Below are 25,216 nucleotides of genomic sequence, written 5' to 3'. Positions count from 1 at the left end.
TGATCAGAATTGTCTCCAATTCAGTTGCCTCTCTCCAGTTTAACAGAATGCAGTTGGAATCTTTTGAAAAATAAAATAAACCTAAACTGACTTTCAACAATCTTTTGTCACTTCACAAAGATACAAAATTGAAAACTTTATTCACTTCCACACTATACCTGCTTGGGTACTAAACTTTTCCAGTTATGATGTTGCAAACTGTGGTTTATTTTGAGCAGAGTAAAAAACATTAAACCTGTCAAAGTTTCACATTTATTCATAATGCAAAAAGGTAATGCATTTGCACAATACTTGAACCAATAGCAAACTTTCTAAAGTCGTTTGAAAACTTTATTTCATACAAAAGAAGTCGGCCAAGTGTTACAAAATGCATATTTGATCTCAGCAACATAAAATAGTTTACTTTGAATAAATATCACTTTGATAAGTTTTGAACACAAAGCAGCAAACTAAACCGATTACTTTGAATGAGAAACAACATCACATCTAAGACCCCTTGCTTTGTCGAATTGGTGAATTTTTTAACAGACCACGCAGTTTGTTGAAAACCCCACTCGATTTGGTTTCGGTGTAATATGCATCGAACTGCGTTACACCTTTGGCAAATTTCGAACGGTGGGGAAGTCCCTTAGCTGAAACTTCTAGTGATTCATCATTTAATGGTGAACCCGAGTTTTCTTCCGTTAAACTTGTACTCGCATTTTCTCCATTATTAGGTAGATTCTTGCAATGAATAGGTGATTGGATTGTTTTGGGTGAAGGTTCATATTGATATGAGTCTTCCTGATTTGAATTCTCACAAAAAGTTTCAGGGTTTTCATCTTGAGTACAATCAACAATTGATTCTGGGCTTTTTACAATCTCTGTGTGGACTTCAGTGATAACATCAGGCATATTTTCCATAGCACCATTATCATCATTGTTTGTTGCTATTCCACTTTCCTCATATGTCTCTTCTTCAACCAAAATCTCTTCTACTTTAACAGAATCCGAATCACGTTGATCCTCATCATTTATCCCCTGGAACATATTCTCTCGAATCCCAGGTTCTTGGCTCGCGGCATCTTTGTCCATCGACATCATCTGGTCGGAATCACTGTCCGACTCAACCAAGATCACTGATTGGTCGGTTTCGGACGACACAATGACGACCTCATCTTCCTGTTTCAACTTCATCTGTTCCTCAAGCTTTTTCAGGATGATCTCTCTTCTGATCTTCAGTTGTTCTTCACTGAGATCCCCAGTTTCCACCACCTCAATAAAGTCCTCGTCACTTTCGTTGGCAACCTCTCCACCTTCGATGTTTTCCGGGGGATTTTCGTCGATCTCTCCCTCCTCAACTTCACCATCAGCACTTTCGATGATCTAATGAGTGAAAAAATACATCACAAATAAAAAAAAAGTTGCTGAGTTGTTCGTGAAGTACTAAAATGTGAGATAACACTACAATTTTACTAAAACAAGCTAACAACAACACCATTAACTTAGGTACACAATGCATGGTTTTAAACATTCTTAGCAAAAATACAACCAATATGGTTTCTATAACTCTTCTGTCTAGCACTTCTTCACCTGATGATGTCGAAAACTCAAAACATTGTTATATTTTCTACACAGATATTGGCTTGTATGTATTTTGCTGGGAAACTGCCGGGAAAGTCACAAACACTTTGGATTTAAATATATTTGCAATAGATTACCTCTATGGTATTTTCTGCATCATCCTGGAACAGAGCTTGCTTTAATCCGTCTTCATTTCGCTGGGGACCTAATTAATACAAAAGTTGAACATAAGTTAATGTCACGACTATGAACCAACAGAGCTTCCACATTTACGCTTACCTTGATAACTGAAACAATTATTCTGTGACTTATAAAGGTCATGGTGTGGCAAAAAACTGTTGTGAAGTCTTGTACTGTTTGCCAAATGTTTTAATCAACAATTCATTTAAACATCAATCCTAAATCTTGTAATTTTAAGATAGCTTTACATTCCAGAGGTGGCGATGGTGTTAAACATAAATATCATTTTATCTGTCAAAGGTTGCCTGAATGTGTGATTTTATGCATTTTTGTTCAACCTGTAAATTTTCTATAAATTTGGTCCCATCTAGACCAGGTAATCCAGAAAGCAATATGGGCAATTAAATATCGCAAAAACTGCAATATTATAAAGCAGAGCAAACTTACTGTCACCGCCAATGTCCATGTCCACTTCATTAATGTTGTCTTCCACTCTCACAACCAACTCCTCCTCAGGATCATTCATTTTCCTTCGCTTTGCTGAGCGAATTTCTTTGTTTTCTTTTTCCATTTTTCTGTACAAGATTTGTGTTTTACGTATTGTTTCTCTTTCAGCAGTTTTATTACAAGGTAACTGTTATTCCTATGTCATATTTTGGACACCTCCAATACTGTAATTACTCGTTACAAAACACAATCCCACTTTTAAACCACATAACAGTGAAAACATGCATGTACAGCTACATATTGACACCACTGATATATTCTCTGCAGTTTGTTTGTCTTTACACAGACGCGACTAAATTGCTTGTTCTCATTATCAACAAAATTGCTACATAGCATTTCAAATAAACAATTTAATGGTTATAAAATCCTTGACAGGGTGCAGTTTAAAGTCGCTAAGAAAAACGAAACAGTTGCACCTTTGATTACAAATGTTGCATATTTGCGCTCATGCATGGTACAACAGGAAAAGTTGTGCCTGCCAATGAACAAACTGTTTTAGTCATGTTAGGTATTTTAGGAGTTAGTCATTCACACTAGATTTCTCTTGTGTCGTTGCTTCATGTTACCTCCGTAATATGTCGTTGCGATGCCTGTGATATGATATCATAATATCTTTGTCATGTCGTTCATCCATTGGCAATGCATTTCTCTCTTTGTGGTCCTGATTGAAACAAAACAAATATGTTTATGCAAGCACAAATTTAATATGTTTACATTTAAGTGTTTTACCACAAATTTGGAAATGCCTTTATCCAAATGAAAACCTGTTTACTTTTAGCTTTAACACAAATGTTGTCAAACATAGTGTGAGAGGTGCAAAGCATTATGAGAATTGCTTTAAACTTAGAAATAATTCCCCAAATTGCTTTACTAGGATTTAGGTTTTTCACATATTTTGATGTTGTGGTAAAGTTGTGACGTTAAGTAAAGTGCTCCACAAGAATTATTTCAGACTGCTTATTTGTAAATGTTAACCGTATGTTTTTATAACTTACATCATATATGTGTGATGGGGGTTTTGTGTTAAAACCAGGAAAGTCAATAATCTTCTCAACATCCACCAAACCTGAAAAACAAAATTTACCACTGTACAAATTTGTTAGAAATAGGAAAGTGTATGTCAACTTGAACTCAAATGTGAACTGTTGTTTTTATTGCCTTACATAAACATGACATGAATACAAACAAAAGAACAAAAACAACAGAACCTACATGTATTGGATCACAATGCTACTAAAAACATTAATGCTACAACTAAAACAATAAAATCATGTAGCAACGCATACGAAAATTACAACATAAACTGGGAACTACACAAATATAAAGTTACCGTCTCCTCCGTCAGTGTCACTGTCTCCTGAAAGGTCTTTCTTGTTTGCTGTGCCGTTGTACATGTTGAGACCAGAAACCGTTGATCTTGCGTTGTGTAAATGTCCTGGTGGATAACCCAGCATTCGCATTTGATAGATGTAAGGTGGAAGGTTGTGACGCTCCATACCGAGCGCTTCTTGTAACGCCTCACTACACATGGTAAAGAAAATAAGTGAGAGGTTTGTTATGCAAAGGAAATTGGATTTATTTTGTTTTTCATGTCAAAGGTTACGGCTAAATGCAATGTCTTTTACAAAACCTTTAAAGTATGCAACTTTAAAAACTTTTGAAGTTGTGAAATATTTGCTTATTTATGTGCTTCAACTGTGGATAATGTTATAAATTTATAATTGTTTAAACTGGAAGCATCCCCAGCACTTTATCACAGTATTTCTTAAGCCATTCAAGTCACTTTTGACAATTTAAGATACAGAAAACATTGAAAAAAAAAACACCTTAGGGTGGTGGACTGGTTGTGAAATCACCCATTTCACTTAGTGTTAAAAACACTGTTTCATTGGTGCAGTGTGCAGTAGTGTTATGTCACCGTTCATCAAACTACATACTTGGTAAAATATAAACCTCAATGTTTACCTGATCACTCCAGGCTTGAAACTTGCAAATCTTGGATCCGATTCATCTATTTCCTTGTCTGCATGATAACGTGTCGAGCCAGCTTGTGGGGAATTGGACACTTTGTCCAAAAATTGCTAAAAAAGCAAAAGTTGTGTTTGTTGTCATTATCACAAAACGAAAAGGGGTAAACACAGGCGGTAACCCAGTATTTTGTGTGCTCAACAAAAATCAAACATTGTAAACAATAAACAAAAGTTGAAACAAAATCAAACATATGAAACATAGGTCCACAGCTATTGATTACAAAGTACCTGTCTTCTCTGATTAATTCCTCTCTGATCTCTTGGTGAAGGACAATCCTTTACCTGATGATCTTTCATCCCACAGTTAAAACACATACGACTGACTTTCCTAAAATACAGTAATTTCATCAAAAAAATCATGCTTACGAATCACACAAAAATAGTTACTAGCAAAACAAATATTTTTTGGGGGTAATGTTCAAAGGAAAACTTTTCTGTTCCTGTTAATTCTCAAGATCAGAATGTATGCAGATTTTGGTATAGACTTACGAAAATGCATGTGGATCTGTCTCTGGTACTTCAATTTCACCATCAAGTGTATCGTAATATGCCCGATCATAATCAGGAATTGCACAGTCAGTCCTTTCATTTCTCTGCAAAACCAAGCTCACCTTAATACCACTGCTAACATAATTGGACACATAAAGTTAGAAAAATACCTGCAACGGTTCGCCAAGCTGATCCATATAGAATTTTTCATTGAAAACTTGGAAACTTCTTGTTACCATGTAAGCTTTCTGCGCTCGTCTCTTGTCTCTGCTGCTTTTTTCGGGCATATACGACTTACGCTGGTAACTTGGAAATTGCACAGCCGATGTTTGGGGCTGCATAACGGCAAATTCATCTCTTTGGTGATAATGGTTCGTTGATATTGTGCTCAAAAACTTTTTGATCTCTTCAACTTGTTGTCTGTCAAAAAAGAATTTTCATGTGGTTGATCAATGCAAGTTGGCCTGTTTTAGAGAAATGCATCTTTACTACAATCAAAAGTTCAAATGTTTGAAACACATAAAAACAAAATAAACTGAACTGCAAATCATGTATTAAGTGATGGTTCGAAATACTAATATTAACCGATACTAAAAAAAGCTTTCCTAACATAATACACAAACGGTTCCTTAAATATATATAATTATGCATCAATCATATGTAACACTGCTGTTAAAAATTGGTTTCTGAAAATATATAACACAAATGTTACCTGTTGTTGCAAACATTGTTGAAAAGAAGTATCTGAGCCACAGGTCCATCAGCATCAGAATCACGAACTTTCAAATTTGCAGGTTGTGTGATAATGCGCAATGCCTTTTTCAATTCTTCGTGTAAGCATTTGCTAAGGAGTAACTATTTAACATTTGATATCAAATGATGATTTACTATTTTCAAACTCATGTTTTTTGGAATGATTTAAATTGGCAGAGATTTATTTCATAAAACAGTGCTCACTTAATCACCTAATAAAAAATATTTAGCAATAAATTGTACAATGTTATTATGTCAAATGTGTTTTGAAGGATATTTTCTTGTTTAAGCTTTGAATTTTCTTCTTTATATTCGTCTAACACAGAGTTGAAATCCTCTTCACCATCACTTTCATCTCCACTTGATTCTTCACCATTTTCCTCAAACTCATTAAACAAGCTTTCTTCAGCAAATACAGACATCGCCTATAACGTCTGAAAAGTTTTTGACAGAAGTTAGCTTTTAATAATTTAATTGAAACACAGGAAAACGAAACAGAACCAAACGTTTTACTTTCTTTATTATCATATTTATTATCAATCTAAAACCAAGAAATCATGTATAGACATATAGGCAAAATCCAGACACGAAACAGTTTAAAAACACATTTTGATCGTCAATTTCGCACAAAGCCAAGACCAGGAATTACAAACAATAAATCATTTCAAAAAACAAAAATTCCCGATCAGGAAATTTGTTTCTCCCCCTTGCTTGTTTCCCCCCTCTGGTGACAAACATTTAAAAAAAAACAGCCACAAGGTGAAAATAAATTGTATTTTAGTACCGACAACTTTACAAAACATTTAACATAGTTTTTGCTGTTGACTTGATGCAAATTTCTAGGGGTTAAAAGATTCTTGATCTACACTACACACAATAAAACAAATTTTGACAGACGTATATACTTGAACTGGATTTGAAATTCGAGTGTTTATCTGTTATTTTTTACTTATTTGATTTAAATACCCTTTTCTGCTTGATATAAAAGCTGATTGGCATTCATATCAATATTTTTGACTTTTATGATTTCAAAGTTCCCCAAAAAAATGACATATACACAGACCTCATACGAAGTAATTAAGCTAGATGAGTGTAAAATAAACATGTGTTTGGATTGGAATTGGAATAAAAATTGCAAAGTAATTTTGTTAAAATATAGCTTTTTGGTGCTGACCTTTAGTTATGAAATTAGATTTATTTGAAACGTGTCGAGCTAGTGAGCTATATATTAAAATAGAGGTATTATTGGAAATGGCCAAACGTAAATAAATTTGAGTTAGATTTAATTGTCTAAAAATGCGTTTTTAACTGTTTAATTTTGGGTGATATTTTGTTAATTTCTGCATCTTAGTTCTATTTCCACAATTAATATTAAGCTATCTTAATTCAGGGTCAGATACTGTTCAGTTTAAATACTCTCAGTTAATTCAAGTCTAATCATCCTGGCTATTTGTTGTTTGCCCGACATTTGTTTGATTTTAGCAGGAATTTGTTGAAAAATTCTTCACTATGAAAGTGGAATATTTAATAGCGGATTCTGGTGCATTTATAAGAAATGCTGATTTGTACCAATTGGGAAGTTCTATCTATACTATCCCAGAGGTGATTTCTGAAATCAAAGATAAAGCTACGAAGCAAAGATTAGCCGCTCTTCCGTATCAGATCAACTACAAACAACCAGGAACGGAATCAATCCAAAAAATCACAGAAGTTTCAAAGAAAACAGGAGATTATGGCAGTCTTTCACACACAGACATTAAAGTTCTTGCTTTAACATATGAGTTAACTTCCCTTCATGGCTCCAAAGACAAAATTAAGGAAGATATTAAAGCTAAGAACCAAATCGAGTTGGGACGTAAACCGATCAAAGAAACTGAACTACTTGGATTTTATTTGCCAAACAAAAATAAATCAAAGGAAATAGCAAACGAAAAAACAAGTGAAGATAAAGCAAATGATGAAAATGAGAATAACTTGACTGATAAGTTTGAAAGTATAACCATTCAAACAGAAGAAACAGCAGATCATGATTTACAAATTCCTGATGTTGCTCCTGAGGAGAAGACAGAATCTGGAGAGGATGAAATAGACTCGGATGAACAAGCAGATGATGAAGAAGAGGACACTGATGGTTGGATCACTCCTGGGATGCTGCAGGAAATGAAAGAAGAACAGCTTGAAGACTTACAGGAGCAGGACACAAGTGTTGCATGTCTCACAACAGATTTTGCAATGCAGAATGTTCTCATACAAATGAATCTACAGGTACTGTCTGTTGACGGAATGCGAATTAAAACAGCTAGAAGCTATGTACTTCGGTGCCATGCTTGCTTTCATGTTACCAAAATCATGGATAAAATCTTCTGTCCAAAATGTGGGAACAAAACTTTAAAACGAGTCCCTGTGGAAATCCAGGAAGATGGGACGATGAAAATGTTCTTTTCTCGAAACCCAAAAGTTCTAAATCCTCGTGGACTTCGTTATTCCCTTCCCACACCACAAGGTGGAAAGCATGCTCACAATCCATTATTATGTGAGGATCAGAGGTTCCCACACGACAGGTTGAGTCGCAAGGCTTTGCAGAAAACCAATGTATGGAGTGATGATTATGATTGTAATTCATCTCCTTTTATCACAAATGAAGTGAACAGCCGCGCTTTTCGCTTGGGTGTGAGATCTGGGCAACAACATCCTCGAGGCCATAGAAATCCGAACGCAGTTGGCCGCAAGTTTGTCAAGCGCAAATAGTTCCTGTTGATTTGAGTGTTTTTGCAAACTTCGTAATCTCATGAAAATAAAAGGTAAAACTATGTTGTTCTATTTTGATTATTTTCATTTATTTCGAACAGAAATGAGCTTAATAACTGTTGCAGTAGTGGTGTACAAATACATTTTGGTATGACCCAGAAAAATAGGTCCTAAAATCTTGTGTTCGAAAGTGCATGAAAGCAAAAGTTTGTGTGTAATCTACTTTGTCTTGTGAAAAATTTAAACCTTTTTCAAGATAATAGATTAAGCCATTACCCAAATAATAGCACTGATAATTAACTCCTTTGCTGCAAACTATTGACATGTTACCCTCTGTGATGCAACAAATAAACATTGGCAAATACATTGTCAGACACAAAACCACATGTATAATACAAGCGAAGGTGAGAAGAGAAAACTCATGGTGTTCATGTACATAAGTTCCATGCACTTATGCAACCTTAAAGTTCATCATTGTGTGTACACAATTAAAGTAAATCTTGCACCCTAAATTTGAATCATGACTTTTGGATCCCTGGGTTTAGTTGATTGTTTAGTTACTAACTTAAGGTCTTGCTTCTTATAATTAAAATTTCAATTCTATGTCGGAACAACCTAATAGAAAGTGAAGTTGTGGTATAACACAGACGCACCATGCTTCATACCATTTAAATTATAAATCATACTACCTTTCATTTCAAACCGTTTAAGTGGCAAACTAAAGTACGAATTTCATGATTTCAAGTTTGAAATGCCATAAAGGTACAAAAGCATGTAACATGGCTCTTTTTTACAAAATGTTTTTGAACCAAGAAGCATCAGTTTTGTTTTTGTCGCTTGACTTTGGTGAAGAGAAACACCAACAATGAAACCAACACAAATGTGGAATACTTGAGCGAGTATTTGATAAACCGAAACATTCTCTCCCTTAACTTGAAGATGATCATAACAATTAATACAAGCTTGATCAGGCTTGCAAGTAAAAGGGTAGCATGGAGTAATCGGTAAAATGTTGATATTGCTTCAATTATGTCTCCCATGTTGTCCAAGGGCGGTGAAAAAATGTCTAAATGATTTTCTCTATTGATTTTTTTCAGTCTTTGATTTTTTTCAGTCTTTTTGCTTGGTAGCGTCTTTTCACCACAAGAGTTTTTGCTTCTGATAACTTAAACTGCAAAAAAGTAACAACATTGTTCACTGTTCAGCCCGATTTTCTGCAATTTGATTCAGTCAACTGCCATTATAGGAGAAATGCTCCTATCAAGTACATTACGATGCACCCCATCTAGATAACATTTAACATTTTGAAAAAAAACTAACATTTTAATGCGGTTGGTCGGCGAACTCATTATTAGAACAACACAAGGCAGCAATGCTTCGCCCACTAAGTTTTCCAATCAAACAAGCATTTTTGACTGCAAGCAGGCCGTGGCACGCTGAGCGATTGGAAAGTTCTTTCAGTACAATTTTGCTTTTTATTTTGTTATAATTTGCAATACTAAAATCGCGGCCTACACGTACTGATCTGCTGCTCGAACTTACATAAAACCTACGAAACACGTGAAAAATTGGCACCCTAAGTTCTAAAGCTTACCGACCTCTGCTATACATTGTAGTAAAAAATACAAAATTTAGGGACAAGCCTAGTTTCGTCCATGCTTTGAACGTGCCTTTATAAAGATTTTCAACACAAATTTGTGAATGAAACCCGTGGGAACTCTCAAGTAGCTCGTAAGTATTTGGTCGAACCCTAAAAATACCACACTAAATAAATTAGCTTAGTTTCTTTCGCTTTCCTTATAATTTTGAGTTATATTCTTTAACTAAACGTGCGGCTAAATTGAAAGATTTTACAAACGTGTTGCACAAAATTAGGTGAAATTGGCAGTTACCACATTCAGTGAAGCATTATTCCTGCTCGTTTTACTCAATTATAGACACATGAGCTTGACAAAACTCACGCAGATACCATTTACATTCTATCTTTACACAGGTATATCTGTATTAGCTGCTAATGCGATTAAACTTTTAATACCACATACCCGACTTCTGCAGTTTAAAAGTAGATTAATGACCGTCTTGCAGAACGCAACCTTTTTAAGCCGTCACTTTATTTTTTTCAAGTTAAGACCATACCGCAAAGACAACGCTGTATTGACAACCAATATATCACCTGTACCTTAGCGGAACAGACTGATAAATCGATGCATTACGTCGTTTTCCGTTCAACCTATCACAAATTCTCCGTATTAACACGGACACTACAGTTATGTCACAATGCAATGACGTCAGTATGTTGGTAAATAAGATGTAGTATAATATTAGTGAAGCCTAAATGAAGGCAGTAGTTATAATTGACTGACCTATTGACATTTTGTTACACAGCATATTTGTAGCCTGATATAAATTGTTTCATGACTCAGCAAATTAAATGGCTGAAGATTTGAACAGGGCTCAATATGGTTTTAGACGTACCTATTTTTTCCACCTGTAAGATAATTTTAGAGGCGTGCGAATTTCTTTGTTTCCATTGAAAGCACAAAACATATTTGTGATGCAATTATTACAAAATATTTGTGATGCAATTATTACCTAAGTGTTGAAAATACAACCTAACTACACTCGTAAGGATATGGGTTCTAATCCCAGTGAGACTCGGATCTTTTAAACAAAAAAATGATTGTCATAAATTCACGGGTTGCATATAAGATTGTGACATCATACTAAATTGGTGCAGGCATCTTATTGTCGGGCGGGTATTTTTGACTGATAACGGACTTCCGTTGGCTAATCTAAAGATAAAAATGATCGCATCCAGAATTCTGAGCTGTTCTCTGGCGCCAACATGCGGAATAAGCTTGGGCGATAAAGCAAACACGGGTAACCTGTGCTTTTGCGAGTTTAATCGGGGCCCATGACTCTTGGAAAGGAACCCGATTCATAGATATTTATTCATTTAAATTTAAAGTTGTCATTAATGGAGCATATGAATGCAACTCAGGGGTTGGAGGCTTGTTGATTGTGGGCCCTTAATTAGCTGTAGGCCTACCTCAGTTTACATTCCCCTTCAATCTGCCACAGAATGCGTTAGATCAGGGGTCGGCAACCTTTTTTGCACTGCGGACCGCTTTTGAAATGAAAATTTTACCGCGGACCGGTCATAAAAAAAACTACAAATATTTAGCAATAAAAACGCTTAAATTAGTTTATCATCCCCGAAATACATGGGCAAAATGTTCATAGCATTTACCCTGAAAAATTATACGGCCCGGTAACGAACTCCTCGCGGACCGGTACCGGGCCGCGGACCGGCGGTTGCCGACCACTGCGTTAGATGGAGGAGTTTTTGGTGTTATTTAAGGAACCGTTGTAAGTAGCCTAATTCTAGTATTGTTGTTGTAAAGATATTTCCACTTTCGTAGTGTAAACAACTAAAACACGTCGTAGTTGTGTACATGTGTATTTGAGCATGTTGGCATATGCCATAAAAGTAAGTTAACAATTCAGCATAAACACGGAACATAAAAAAGAAATAAATTGTAAAATGTATAAGAAGCAAGTAAAAAACACGAAAAGTTAACATAATTCCCTGGTTTGCAACAAAATGTTTTTGTCCGGTAAATAAGGCAGACGCTTTTGCTTATGACTACTTGTGCAGTTATACAAAACTGTTCTCAGTGGATACACTGTAAGAAGTGTTCATACATTTGGTGAATATTTCCTTTAGGTGTCGCAGCAGAGTTTTGTTGAGATCTGACCATCCTGTTGATTGTTATATGCGCCAACTTTATTTGGGTTTCTGTAAAAAATCAAAAGTTTAAAATACAATAAATTCGAGAGTTAGACAAAGCACTGAATTGTGTCTGTCGAGTCCTACACTTTTTGTTTAAGTTTTAAACTTGGAACTTGAAATGATCAAACTCAAAAACGAAAGGATGTTGTAATTTTTTTCATGAATATTATTAGTTTCAGTTCTTATACTAATAGGCTGCACTGCTGTTGAACTTTGTGCAACGTACAAAACAACGTATTTCTCACCCTTTCTACTTGTCTAGTATCTTCATAATATCGGCGAGACCGCTGTGTGTCTTTTGATAAAACTCATCCAATCTCATGTTTTCAACCGCGACCCACAATTTGGCTTTTTCGATCCAACCAAGTCCGCTCAGCTGCTCGATCTCACTTTCGGTGATTCCCCGCAGATCGTCAACTCCCTGGTATCCGTTTTGTGACAGGGCGTCGGTGATTTGTTGGGAAAGCTGCTTGGAACGGCACCAACTGCTCAAGTTTTCGTCTGGAATAAGCAAGAAAGTAATGCTAATTTGTTTTGCTAAATGGAGTCCTCTACAGCGGCAAAATTGTGTCGTTTTCATTGCTGAATATTTGTTGTTTTTTAAAGGTGGGTCCGCAAAAAAATTTCCGTTTCAAAAACGGTCCGCGGCACAAAAAAGGTTACTGACCCCTGCCCTACTGAAAACTAAAAAAATACTTAATTATATGTTATGAACTTTATAGAAACGAACGTCACCTTTGATGCTATCAGGTAAGCTTATAATAATACAAAAAAACGTAAAATTGAAAAAAGGCGCAGCAATCATTTACAGTCAATGCCAGTTTAAACTGTAAACTGACATTGGGGTAAATTTAAATTCAATTTCGTTCTCTAGCACGTAACAGCAAAAAAACAATTTTAATTTATTTTGCTATAAATGAGCTGTGTTACAGTAATGATGCAAAACGGTAAAAAAGGATACTTGTCCTAATGGCGTGGTAAACAACATCAAAATGCTAAAATTTCATGAAAGGGCGCTGCAATTAGCTGCACTGTCATTTAAATTTCAGGCTGTAAATCAACATGTGGGTAAATTTAAACTTGCTTTTTTGGTTTGGGGCGAAATATTATTGATTTATTGACCAACAAATATGCCAATTTGAAATAAAACGTTTTTCACAATCTGAATTAAAAGATATTTTAATTGTTAGTTTAGAGCAGGGGTGGGCAACCTGCGGCCCTTTGACTAAAGTTGTGCGGCCCGCAGAGACACTTGGATTTAAAATGTACTGGCAATCGAGTCCATTTATTATATTTTCATGAGCAGATTAGTGCGCCCTGTGCTATTTTTCTGCGAACTGACAACATGCTGCACGAATCAAATGCGAATTTTACTTGTAGTAAGGCATTTTTGGCATGCAACAAAGTAAAATCACCTTGTGTTACATAAAGGTGCGGCCCGCAATATAATTTTGGCAATTGTATTTGGCCCCACAGTTACAAAGGTTGCAAACCCCTGGTTTAGAGTTTCCATCAGGTCAATTCTAAAATATATTTTGATAGAATTTCAACAGATCAGACTCCCAGTTAATGCTTTACTTTACTGAAGCAATAACAACTTTTGAAAACCGGTTTAAAACCAAATTCCTAATTTAGTTTGCAAAAACCAATTTCATGCACATAAGGTTTAGATCTTCGCATGAACACGTGTAATTGATGTAAATTGCTGCACAATTAAGTGTGTGTGTGGTGTCAAGTGTGTTAGTGAGGTATTCAAGTAATTACGTTAAAGGCGCGCGAGGTTTAAGTTGTCAAATTAATCGCCTTCATACTTGACATTTCCAAATATGAATTTAGGCAATGACTAAGGCATGCTTTCGTACTAGCATACGCTTAAAAGGTCAATTTATTTTAACAAATTAAACAAGAAGGTGGTGTAATCGTTATGCATTTAGCAAGCGGTTTGTTTAGAGTTAGGCTATGAAAAACTTTAACGAAAGGAGCCGTTTCAAAGCACTTAAATTTCTCAAACATTGGTATTTGACAATTCATATTGAATATATTACTGACAATTATTAAAACTTTGATTAATGTGGTGCAGAATGAACACATATTATATAAAAAGCAAATTTTGGTATACTTTCAAAAATTTTGGTATACTTTTTAAGTTCAGTATATTCTTGTTCATCCTTGATAACCACTTGTATCTTTATCTTTGTTAATCTTACCAGTTCCGTTGTCGGTATTTCTGTTCTCCCTTAAGTTGGCGCCAGTGTTCATGTTCACGGATTGAGTTCTTCTCAAACTTGCTCCTCTTCCTTTCAGGAGCGCGTCCAGAGGAGGAGAGAGTCTCTTCTCTTGCTCTTCCCGAGCCGCGGCGTGCTTCTCCACAAGATCAGCAACATCCGAAAAATTGGGAGCGTTCCCTCCATGAAGATCGGATGCACGAAGGGAGGAAGATCTTCCCAGTTTGGATGCTGGCTTCTGAAATCTCTCTCTTGCTTTGAGAAATGAGAGACGCGGATTTGAAACAGCCTCCACAATATTGTCATCTTCCATCAAGGTTTTAATCCAACTGAATTGCGGATTTGAATACAAAGATTGGAGTTTCGCTTGATCCGCGAGGCGAAGAAATTGCTTCAACTTTGCTTTCTGGTCATGTTCATCGCCCGCGCCCAAAATCAGCCAAGCATGACGTGGCGCTATGACGCAGTTATCAATCAAAGTTGGCATCGCAGCTTTGACGTCAACAATCTCCCTCGAACCGAGAACATTGTGATTCTGATCAAGCCTTTTATTAGTTTCTGCAGAGAAATCATTGTCATCATCTTCTTCCTCGATTGTCGGATTGGTGATGACGTCATGACGCTGACGTCCGATTTGATGACGTAACGAGTAAAAGTCATCATCAGATTCAGTGGCAGATAACTCAGAGTCTTCGGTAGAAGGGACTCTCCCTATTGTGAGAGCGCGTGGTGGAGAGTTTACGACGGGAAACTTTACAATTTCGGGTTTTTCGTAAGTTTTTCTGCTAGCTGAGAGTTCAGGGGAGGAATCGCTGGCTGCTGCGGCCGCTTTTTGTGCGCTTTCAAAATCTTCGTATCTGGCGAGTTGACACAAGCGACCCAAAACACAATTGCGGCAGCGTTGCAACTTTTCAAGTCCAAGGTTGGTTAGGACGTCGAGAAGTTTCTCTACACCTCGTTCCTTTTCGACGTCGCTCTGATATTCATCCACTAATGTAGGTGACGCCGAGCGTGTTTGGAACTCCACGAAATTCGGACTCACACTGAGAGCAACATCTTCACTCATAAGTCCATCGCGTACCAAGTTATCCAAGCAATGGTTGAGTGAAATATTGTCAGCCTCAATTTCCTCGAGTATATCCATCAGCAGCTCGTTAATCTGATCTATTTCATTAATAGAATGATTGACAGGCTTCTTTTTTGTTTTCTTCGTCACAATAACAGGCTTTGTTAGCGATTGCTCCTGAACAACTGGTTCTGATTTCACTGTGAGAGTCACAACTGAATCGGTGACCAGCGAAGTCACATTGGTGCTGTGAGAGTTCGACTTCGAGTCCCAATCTGAATCCTGCGGCTCCAGCTCGATCTCTACCGGGGGAAGTTGGCTGAATGAGACTCGAGCTCCTTTCTTTTTGCTCGAAGGCGGCGAAATATTTCCCCCATTTGTTAAGATTGTCGTAAGAGGCGAAGGCGACCTCCTGTCAAAGTGAATTGGTTCCATACAATGTCCATGTATTAGATCCATCTTCTGAGTCGGGACAACAGATAACACAGGTGGCATTTCGGAGTTTATTTCACTGAAAGAATTGCCTGGGCAATCTTTTTGCTTTTCTGTTATTGCGCTCTGCGTCACCTTTACTGGAATTGCAAGTTTTCCAACTTCTGATTTCTTTCGTATTTCCGCGTTTTTCCTCTTTGAAATAGGAAACAAAATGTGGCTGACAAAAGTGCCACTTTTTTTCTTCAATTTCTCGCCTGAGTTTGCTGCTTTGATTTCCTTTAAATTATCACCAGTACTAAGCTCCTTAGCTTGTTGTTTCGGGAAGTTTTCTGTACTATCTTGCACTGCTTCTGTTAATGATTGTTGATCTATCGCTGTGATATTGTTTTGCTGCGAGCAGTTCAAGTTTGAAAAGCTTTCTGTCGGCGGGCCAACCTTCTCTTCAGGTGCAGCGGCGAGAGAAAAAGCCTCGATTTCACCGACCCGGATTCTTTCTCTTTCATTCTCTTCTGCTTGCCGCGCCTCTTCAAGTGTGATGTCACAATCGATGTCGCGGTTTAAATCGGAATTAGCGCCGCGAAGTCGTTTTGCTCCGCAGAGATCCGTTGTGGTTGTTGTTGTGGCTTCCACCTCTGCTTCAACTTCAAGCATATTCTTAGATTCAGTTCCTTGTATTTCACACTGATTCCTGCAATTAAACTATGCGATAACAATTTGGGCAATTCATTACTCGTACTGCGATTATACTAAGCGGTTCTTGCGTAATTAAAACGTAGGGGCGTTACTATAGGATTTTCCTTTTAAGGCATTTCTCTACTGAGCCCGTTCAGTTAATTATATCCATTTACAACAGGTATATTTTAAACTTATTTTTCACCTAAAACTTTCACATGGAAATAGAAATGGTAAATGTCGCAACAAATATATAAGTCACGTGGTTTGATTGCTGAAAGCTCGTTTAAAAACAAAATCTTGCATTATTGTATGTTGTGGTTGTGTTAATATTAAATAATAGTGGTGGACAAATCTCTGAAACAGTCACATTATTCTTTATGTGAAATCGAATAGACGCAAAAAGAACGATGTCCAAGTCACAAAAAGTTTTCGGCAAACTACTGATCATGACATAAGCATTTGCCGCAACGTTTGAAAATGAAACATAACATTACATGTCCCTTGTGAGACAACAAAGCCACAAATAGCACGTAAAGATTCGCACTACACTTGTAATTTTTTCGACTTTCTCCTCAAAACGCAAGTTCAAGTTGTCGCGCCCATCCAGAAACAAAGTTATGACGCAGAAGTTTAATCCGATCAATGTAATCTCGTATTTATAACCTACTCTGTCACAGAGATGAAACTTTGTGTTTATTTGCACTTACTGCGGTGGTGACGTAGATTCGAGGTTCGGTTTGGCGGTCGCTGACGTCATAGTGACATCATTGTTTTCCTTTGGAGGTGATTCCTTAAAAAATTACGTGAAAGGAAAGAGTAATTAATAGAACGTTTGTGAATCCCTTTGCTTAGTAAATGGGATTTTTTGGTAATTTGGTTTGACTGCAATGTCAGGTTAAACGTCTTTGAAACCCTTATAATGAACATGCTGAATGATATGTTTGAATGATATGTTATATCGTTATCAAGCGCATTTTTTCTAACCACGTTTTAGGGAGTTTTAAGTCAAAGGCCATTTTTGGCACTTTGGCTTCAACACTATAATTAGAAAGTTATTGTTCGTGCTTTTCAAATACAAATAATGCCTTGTCCGAAACCGTTCTTAAAACTTGTTTGAAACTCAACACACTTGATGAGTTTGGGCCTGTTCGAAACTTTTTGGTTTTCAAGCCTATGTATTCAAAGTTGCTTTCGTTAAGCTTGTTAGTTAATCAACGTTTAAAGAGATTACGAATTTTTACCTTTTCTTTTTCTGGTTTCGTTGTTTTTTCCACGCGACAGTTGCGTTTCACAAACTCGATTGTGATTGGACAATTTTCTTTCACTTCCGCTACGTCACATTCAGGCAAATTAGCCAATAGGGTGAGAAGCTTGTTTCGACGATCGGAAACACTCGGGAATCTTCGGATTAACCATCCCGAACGCGCGCTTACCACGCAACGCTTGACTAACTCCGTTAAAACTGCGTCAGGGTCATCTTTGTCAGTTTGTGAAGCCTCTGTGCCCATGCTGAGTTGTTCAAGCTTGGATTGTATTATTTCGTCTGCTGTTGGAGAATTCTTTGTTTTCTGGCTCTTTTCTGGATGTGATGAAAAACTAAGAGATCGTGTTCGCGGTTTTCCGTCCTGTTTCTCGTGGAAATAGTTTTTCAGGAGGCGACTGCGTTTAGTTTTGTTTTCGGGAGTAATTTTATCCACTCCAGTAGCGCATTGTCCGGTTCTGTGCTCCTGGAAAGATGTGGCGCGCTTCACATGGCTACTTCGTTTGATGGGCTCCGTACTTTTGTCGGTTGTACCTTTGTAAGAAAAGAAAACTATTAGTTTTATCAAAAACAATACTTAGGGTTAGGGTAATAATTAACGATAAAATATATGACCTACTTTCCAACACTTTCCAAGATTTTTTTTGTTATCAAAGATAAAAGGTTCTTATGTTTAAATGCTTTTAAAAAAGCACAATATATTAAATTTCACCAAACAACAAGTCTTATAAGTTGTTTTTTTAAGATGGTAAAAAATCTCGGAACCTTTAAAGAAATGAAGCCTTATTTGGAAATGTGTGTTTGTCAAAGACTCTGTTTTTTTCTTTTTATAATCAACGAAGGTAAAAGTGGTTGCGTGGGAAAAAGTGTGCAGTTGGCGAACTTGTTTGCGATTAACGGTTTTACTTCAAGGGGGCAATAAAACGCAAACACAGGAGACAAGCGTTTACCGATTCATCTTCGGGGGTTTAAGTACCGAGGACACGTCATAAGGGATTGTTTACGACGTCACAATGTAGTTGTGTTGCTGAACCTTGTCGGTGTAAAATCGACTTTTTTGTTTATTGCATTTCATTTATGTGAACATTAACAAACTTTGATTTTTCAACTTGGCGTTGTAGCTGTTACACATTAATTTGTGGACATTTTATTTGCATTATTTATCTGCGCTTTCTATCATTTATAATCTTGATTTATTTCCGTATTAGGCCAGGTGATGCTATTTATATTGGTAACCTCAGCAACTTGCTAATACATTTGTTTCTTACTTAAAGAAACGAAAATAAAAAAAATGTCTAAACATGTTTATTTTACACGAATCCTAATTTAACATGAAGGTTTATACGACATCTAAAAACCGCTAAAATGTTCTTTAATTTTATTTTATTTTTAGGAACAATACAAAAATTCTTAGTTTAAACTTTAAATGTTGTAACCCAGTGGTTCTCAAACTTTTTCATTATTTTTTCAAAACGGCCCCTTTGCCATTATTTCAAGGGCTCGCGGTCCTCAAGCTTGAATGTGTATTTCAGAAAAACGAAAGTTGATTGCAGGATTTTAACTAGTTATACAAAACTGCGAATAATAATGTTTCAAAGATGCTTGTGACATCACAAACAAGACAAAAAAACATTACGATTGTGCGCGAACAATTGCATTTTTGTTAATTGTCATGCAATAAAGGCTATTGTTTAGCAATACAGACAGTACATTCTCAATTCTACTTTGATTTGAACTTATTTAGTGACACAAACTGACCCCAAATAAGATTATAAAATTACTTCAACCTTTTCGCGGTCCCCCCAAAATTGCCTCACGGACCCCTAAAGGGCCGCGGACCCCAGTTTGAGAACCGCTGTTATAACCTGTTTTCCGATGCAAAACGATGAACTGGTTTCCGCTTAAACAAAAAACTTGCGGTTTTGCACAAAATTAGATTCGGGTTGGGCACAAAACAAACGCCTTCAGATTGAAATTGATTGCAATATCGATAAATCACCGGGTACATTGCACGTGTTTTAAGTTTTTACCGCGAAGTAGAGATAGCATCGCACCCTGTGGTATCCCACCGTAGTTGTTGTGTAAATCCTGAGTGTTGTGGTTCTTGGATCTTGGCAAAACTAATTGAGTGCGAATCTATGTTGTTTGTTGCTGGTGATTATTGATAACAAGTGCAGTGCGGTTTAGAAGGGAGAAAATTAATTTAGAAGCACGATTCAAAAACCACATGAAAAACACGACTGTTTCACATTTTTCAAGACTTTGTTGCTTTGGTATTACTAAAGTGGATTTTTTAACTTTTTGTAGCCAGTATGGTTTTTAAAAAAGAAAATTAATTTCAACACACGATTTGAAAAACAGATGTATGAAAAACGCTTTAACATTTTAAAGTTCTTTCTTCTATTTTGTTGATAATATATCAGTTTTATCAGTTTTCGTCATTTATAAGCATTTTTTCATTGTTATAACTGCATTTTTGCCAAGATACCGCTATGTGGTAAAAAAAAAACTTGTCAGGCAAAATATGTTTGTACAAAATGCCGCAATGTCCAAAACACGATAAAACTTGTAAGTCTATAATTTTAAGTCGGATTTTGTGCACAAGATATTGAACCTTAAGTGCATTTCGACCTTGAACTCGTGGCTTTAACTTTACAGGAATTTTAATGGAGTTTCCGTTGCCACTAATGTGTCACAGAAGTAGTTTGGTATTTCACGTCTCAGCTGCAACAGAGCTCGTCTTTCATCCTTATCTTGCAAGCTGATAACGTTGATGCAAACATTACACGCAAGTGTCTTATCTCGCAAAGTTACAGATAACTATGTGGTGCCAAATGTCAAATTGCAAGGTTTAAACTTTTCTTTCCAACAAAGCCGTTATTCATCTGCAAGAACCTACAGTTAAATATAGGGCCCCTGTCAAACAGGTTTACGGCAATGCTTTGTGCAGTCGGTGCCCCTTTGTTTGAACTTATGAGACTTGAACGCGTCACAATAGGGTCACGTGTCGCCCTGAAGGTCGCCAGACAGGTTTGAAGGTCACCGGGCAATTTCCTGGACATCGGACGTCGTTGTCATGCAATAAAGTTTCACGCATGTAACCGTGTAACTGATTCGAAATCGGATATTGCCTATAAGCGTTGCAAGTTGTCCGCGATCAAAGTAACGAGCTAGTTTTCTAATGCTGATCTAATTACAAGAAATATTTGACTTCACCTACTTTTATGGACAGGAAAATCAAATACTTAATACACCAATAACAGACGTTTTCTCTTGTTTGTCCCATTTAAATGGTTAAAAAGTGGTGCTTACCTTTTTCTTCTTCTGGCAAAGTTTTGGTTGGTGTTTCATCTAGGCATGATGGTTGCTGATCTTCGTTGGCTTCTGGTTGATCGGTTTTCGATAAATCTTCTTTTGGCAATTTCGTTTCTCCATCTTTCGTGTCTACTGTTTTGTCTACCTGGTCCGCTGGTTGGTTGAACTGCTCTGGTTCAACTATCACTGGTTGCAAACTGTGGTCCGCCACCGTCTTATGGTTGAGCGTTTTCTTGCTCTCAACCAATTTGTCATCAGTTTTCATGGATGGTAATTCCTTACTGTTCTTCGCATTTTTCTTTGGTGAAGAATGTGCTCTAGCGTCATTTGTGGACGATAATTTCTTTGTGTTGTTGGCTTTAAGACCAAGTCTGGTGTGTTGGTTCGGGGTTGTCAGTGTTGTAAGACTTGGTTTAATCTGTGGTGCTGTTGTATTGTTGTTGGGGATTGCTGAGTGCTTTAAAGTATCTGAAAAATAATGAAGGAAAATATGAGATGTCATTAATTGTGTGCACAGTTTCTAGCTGTAAACGTCTGAATACTACCTTAAACAAAAACCGATGGTAAAGCTGCACTGTCTTTGTTTTGGGGCGCAAGGGGCAAAGATTGCAGCGCTTGCTTTAGTGTTAACAATCAGATAACTTTTGTTTCATATACTTTTGCCTTCAGTCCAACGACAACACAGTGTATATGTCTATATCACATTGCCCTCAAATCTGACTTATGTTCTACTTCCCTTCTATCTGGCCCGGGGAAAGTGCAACCAAAGCAACATCAACTGTACATGTGTTAGTTATTTTTAGGTACAGTCTTAAGTTTCGACCGTCGCGCTAGTGCAATGTTGTCCCATAAAAAAGAATGGTATAGACTTCAAACTATTGGCTTACCCTTTGAGAAGTAACGACTTGTAGCAGGATGTGGCAAGTAGTTTTTTTGCAAGTTTATCATGTGATCGGGGTCACGTGATAGGGCGATAGGGCGACCCCTGGTGGTCGAAGTTGTAACGTCGCTGATGCTTGGGGAACCCCCTGGAACGATAATGAATATTAAAACAAACGAGAAAGTTTTTACAAAATTTAGAGGCAACAACAGCAACCTAAATTGAGCCCCTGACTTTCTTGGCAAAGCAAAAATTACGATAGCAAAAGACACGCGGTAAAACGTTTTATAATAGAGATTTGAATTTCTAGATTTAAAAGTTGGTTTGAGCCCAAGTGGGTCTTCAATGTTTACTACAGCATGCGTGGCCTTAGTAAGATTAAGCATGTTGTGGGATACAAACCACAACCACAGGCTGAGCGCTCAACCAACTAAAACACGCAGACTCGGCAGTTGCAGTGCTAATACCGAATAAGGGTCTCAAGTACTTGTTTTAATCCTTACATAAATTACACAACAACGATAAGTGCAAAACTAAAACCCGTAAGCATAATTAATAACATGGTAATAATGGATAAAGTGTTGGCTAATGAGTGCTAGTCGCAGCTGATGGAGTTGTAGCGTAGCTGATAGATCTAGTTTGAACAACACTTTCAAATGTTACCTTGTTTTCTGGAATCCTTCACCACCGGTGTCACAATTTTCGTTTTGAAGAGATCCTGACTTCGGTCTTTGGCTGTGCACTTCACAAAATACTCTTTGATGTATTTTATCCACAACTGCAGGGTAATGAGGCCGCAGAGCCAGCAGAAACGGTCCCAGCACTGACTCATCTTGGTCGATTCTTTCACCAACAGCTTGTAAAATCAAACTGGAAAACTTGCCCTTGAAATCCCCGTACCTCGATTTCTGTTCAGCGCTGAATATGTTGAACTTCAGGAGATCTGGCAGCACTTTTCTAAAGTCCACAGTTGATCTTAGTTCGGGCTCGGTCGACCAAAATACGTCTCTCTGTGTTCTGGGTACTGTTCCCATGGTAACTGACGTCGTTAACTTACTCTCTACAACCTTACGTTGAACTTCAGATTCTTGAATTAGCATTTTGGCGTCTGGCTCTTTGATGCAAACATATGTAACTGGGTTTTCTTTGACATTGCTGACCTTTGCTGTAACATTTTCTTTGTTATCTACTTCACCAGTTTGTTCCATTTTCTTGCTTTCCAGCAAAGAATCCTGTCTCGAATCAAATTCCTCTTCGTTCAACCAACCGTTCAAAATCTCAGACGAGAAACTTGACGCCGAAGCAAAAGAAGAAATTGAAACAATATCTGCTTCGTCATGTGACACAAATCCTCCGTCACTATCACCGTTTGTTACGTCACAACACACATCGACATCTTCGCGTTGGTTTTCATCGAGGTTACTAGAAGAAAAATTACGAAGTCTGTCGAGACAGGAGAGAGATTTAAATCGATCGCAACTTTCAAAAACGTCGTTAATCTCTCCGTCGCGGACAGTAACTCTCTGTTTAAATGAACCAGTCCTAGAGCTCCGGTTATTCTCCATGCATTCGGGATTGAAGCCTAAAGTCTGTCTAATGCCACAAGCCGTCGCAACAATCTCCATCTCGCTGTCGACTTGCCCTGGTAGAGAAAGAAACCTCTCTCTCTTGTTATCGTTGTTGTGTGAAGTTGGAAGCTGATTAGATTCGCAACATTCCAAAGCTTCGATGTAATCGTGAGACGCTAAAACGCCTCGGGGAATCGGCTGCTGGTATTTGCTTCGTTTCTTATGTCTGTTTACGCCAGTTTTAAACAGTTTCCTTGTTTCACTCGCGCCCGCTACCTTAGGAACATCTCGCCCGCTACTCTTGTTGTTGAGTAATGCAAAATCGTGGACCTGCGCTGTGACCGAAAAACTTCGCGAGCTCGTAAATGCGGGCCTGGGGGGCGTGACGTCATATAGGTCGGTCGTTAATGCACCTGATGAGTTGTCACGTTTGTGGCTTGGAATTCCTGACAAAGTGCAAACCTTCTGGCTTGCTTTTAAGTACGTTTGGCCCTCGCTGTAATCTACAAGCCATTGTATTAAGAAACAAATACGCAACTGGCTGCAGTAAGTAAGCGATTGGTTTTCAATTAAACCCTGATACAAAGCATTTACCAAAAGGACAATAATAGTCGACACATTAAACTCCAATTTAGGGTCGTTATGCTCACTTATAACCAAGTCTATGTATAATATAAGAGCTTTGAATCTTGATTTCTCTGTTGCCTGGATTCGGATTTCCCAGAAATCTTTATGTCGGAGAAGGCCGTTGTCGAGTAGAGCTTTTGCGATAAGATTGGTAGATCGGTCGTCAGCTATCAGATCCCATAGACCGGTCTCCGATAACTCGTGAAAGAGACTTGCACAACTTGTCATTACGATGAACTGAAGCAGAATTCCCCAAAATATCTTGCATTGACGATTTTTTATGCAAACTATATTAAACATTACTATGATTACACAGTCAGAAAACAAGTGAGCACAAATATAAAGCGATGCTCTTGTTAAAAAGTCTTTTCGTTCTCTTAAACGTTAAACATGAAGTCTATCAAACGTTAAAGATATATAAGAGCAATTTGTTTTCAAAATCTAAATGCATAGTTCCTACGCAAAAATTTTTTTAGTTTTTTTTAATTTTTTTAAATTTTTTCACTAGACACTCAATTTACAAACAAGTTCTGCATCTATTCCATATCCACTAAAATCGTGATTTCATTTTTAAGATCGATATATGTATGCTCAACAAAGCGTTGATTTACTTTGTTTCTTTCACAACACTCCATTCTCAAAGATTACTTCGACTGTTTCGAACGCAACTATCGTATGATTGAGCTGTCAATTACATAGGTTTTCTTGCAGTTGAATTTCTGGCACATCAACTTCCTTGCAAAGAAAACAAACATGACGTTTGTAACTGTTGGCAGCAAATCACCCACTGAATAAATTGTTTACATGCCATGTTCTACATTTAAATATAATTTCTTCTGTCACATGACAAATCTGGAGTCGAATAAAAGGTACAAGGTTAGTCACAAGATGCTTAAGTGTAATTAACACCCGTGTGCGCCCTCGACAAATTGTTTTGGTATTTACAATCAGGCATGCCCATTAGTGGCATGCTAATGTGTGTGAGAGGTGTTAGCGGTGGCGTGCTGAAACAAAACCCTAATGGAAAACGCCATGAGCCCATCGACGAGTGCTTTTTATCACCAACAAGATGAAAGAGCCAAAATTTTGGTAACAGCAGAC

The 25,216-nt window shown here is 37.3% G+C and overlaps 2 protein-coding genes and 1 pseudogene across 3 annotated transcripts; 1 reads left to right on the top strand and 2 right to left on the bottom strand.

Moving 5' to 3' along the window:
• Window positions 1-238: 238 nt before the first annotated feature.
• Window positions 239-5,976, bottom strand: LOC145239622 (uncharacterized). Its single transcript, XM_080102987.1, has 12 exons — window positions 5,800-5,976; window positions 5,482-5,602; window positions 4,940-5,189; window positions 4,770-4,873; window positions 4,509-4,608; window positions 4,216-4,331; window positions 3,581-3,771; window positions 3,246-3,316; window positions 2,817-2,911; window positions 2,191-2,318; window positions 1,701-1,768; window positions 239-1,365 (listed from the first exon to the last, which is right to left on the bottom strand). The coding sequence occupies exons 1-12, from the start codon at window positions 5,942-5,944 to the stop codon at window positions 487-489; spliced, it is 2,268 nt and encodes a 755-aa protein (XP_079959113.1). The 5' UTR covers window positions 5,945-5,976; the 3' UTR covers window positions 239-486.
• Window positions 5,977-6,884: 908 nt separating this feature from the next.
• Window positions 6,885-8,334, top strand: LOC145239662 (RNA-binding protein NOB1-like). The gene has a single exon (XM_080103041.1). The coding sequence runs from the start codon at window positions 7,032-7,034 to the stop codon at window positions 8,268-8,270; it is 1,239 nt and encodes a 412-aa protein (XP_079959167.1). The 5' UTR covers window positions 6,885-7,031; the 3' UTR covers window positions 8,271-8,334.
• A 3,380-nt stretch (window positions 8,335-11,714) lies between these two features.
• Window positions 11,715-24,457, bottom strand: LOC145239582 (uncharacterized; annotated as a pseudogene). Its single transcript, XR_013862340.1, has 8 exons — window positions 22,584-24,457; window positions 21,928-22,068; window positions 21,038-21,508; window positions 17,706-18,259; window positions 17,172-17,254; window positions 14,271-16,477; window positions 12,309-12,564; window positions 11,715-12,069 (listed from the first exon to the last, which is right to left on the bottom strand). The product of XR_013862340.1 is annotated as an uncharacterized LOC145239582 (transcript).
• Between the last annotated feature and the right edge of the window lie 759 nt (window positions 24,458-25,216).

Source organism: Phallusia mammillata, chromosome 1 (assembly GCF_965637545.1).
Source record: "Phallusia mammillata chromosome 1, kaPhaMamm4.hap1.1, whole genome shotgun sequence".
In the NCBI taxonomy this organism is placed as follows: Eukaryota; Metazoa; Chordata; class Ascidiacea; order Phlebobranchia; family Ascidiidae; genus Phallusia; species Phallusia mammillata.
Note: the sequence above shows the minus strand (reverse complement) of the source record. Positions and strands in the feature narration are given on the sequence as shown.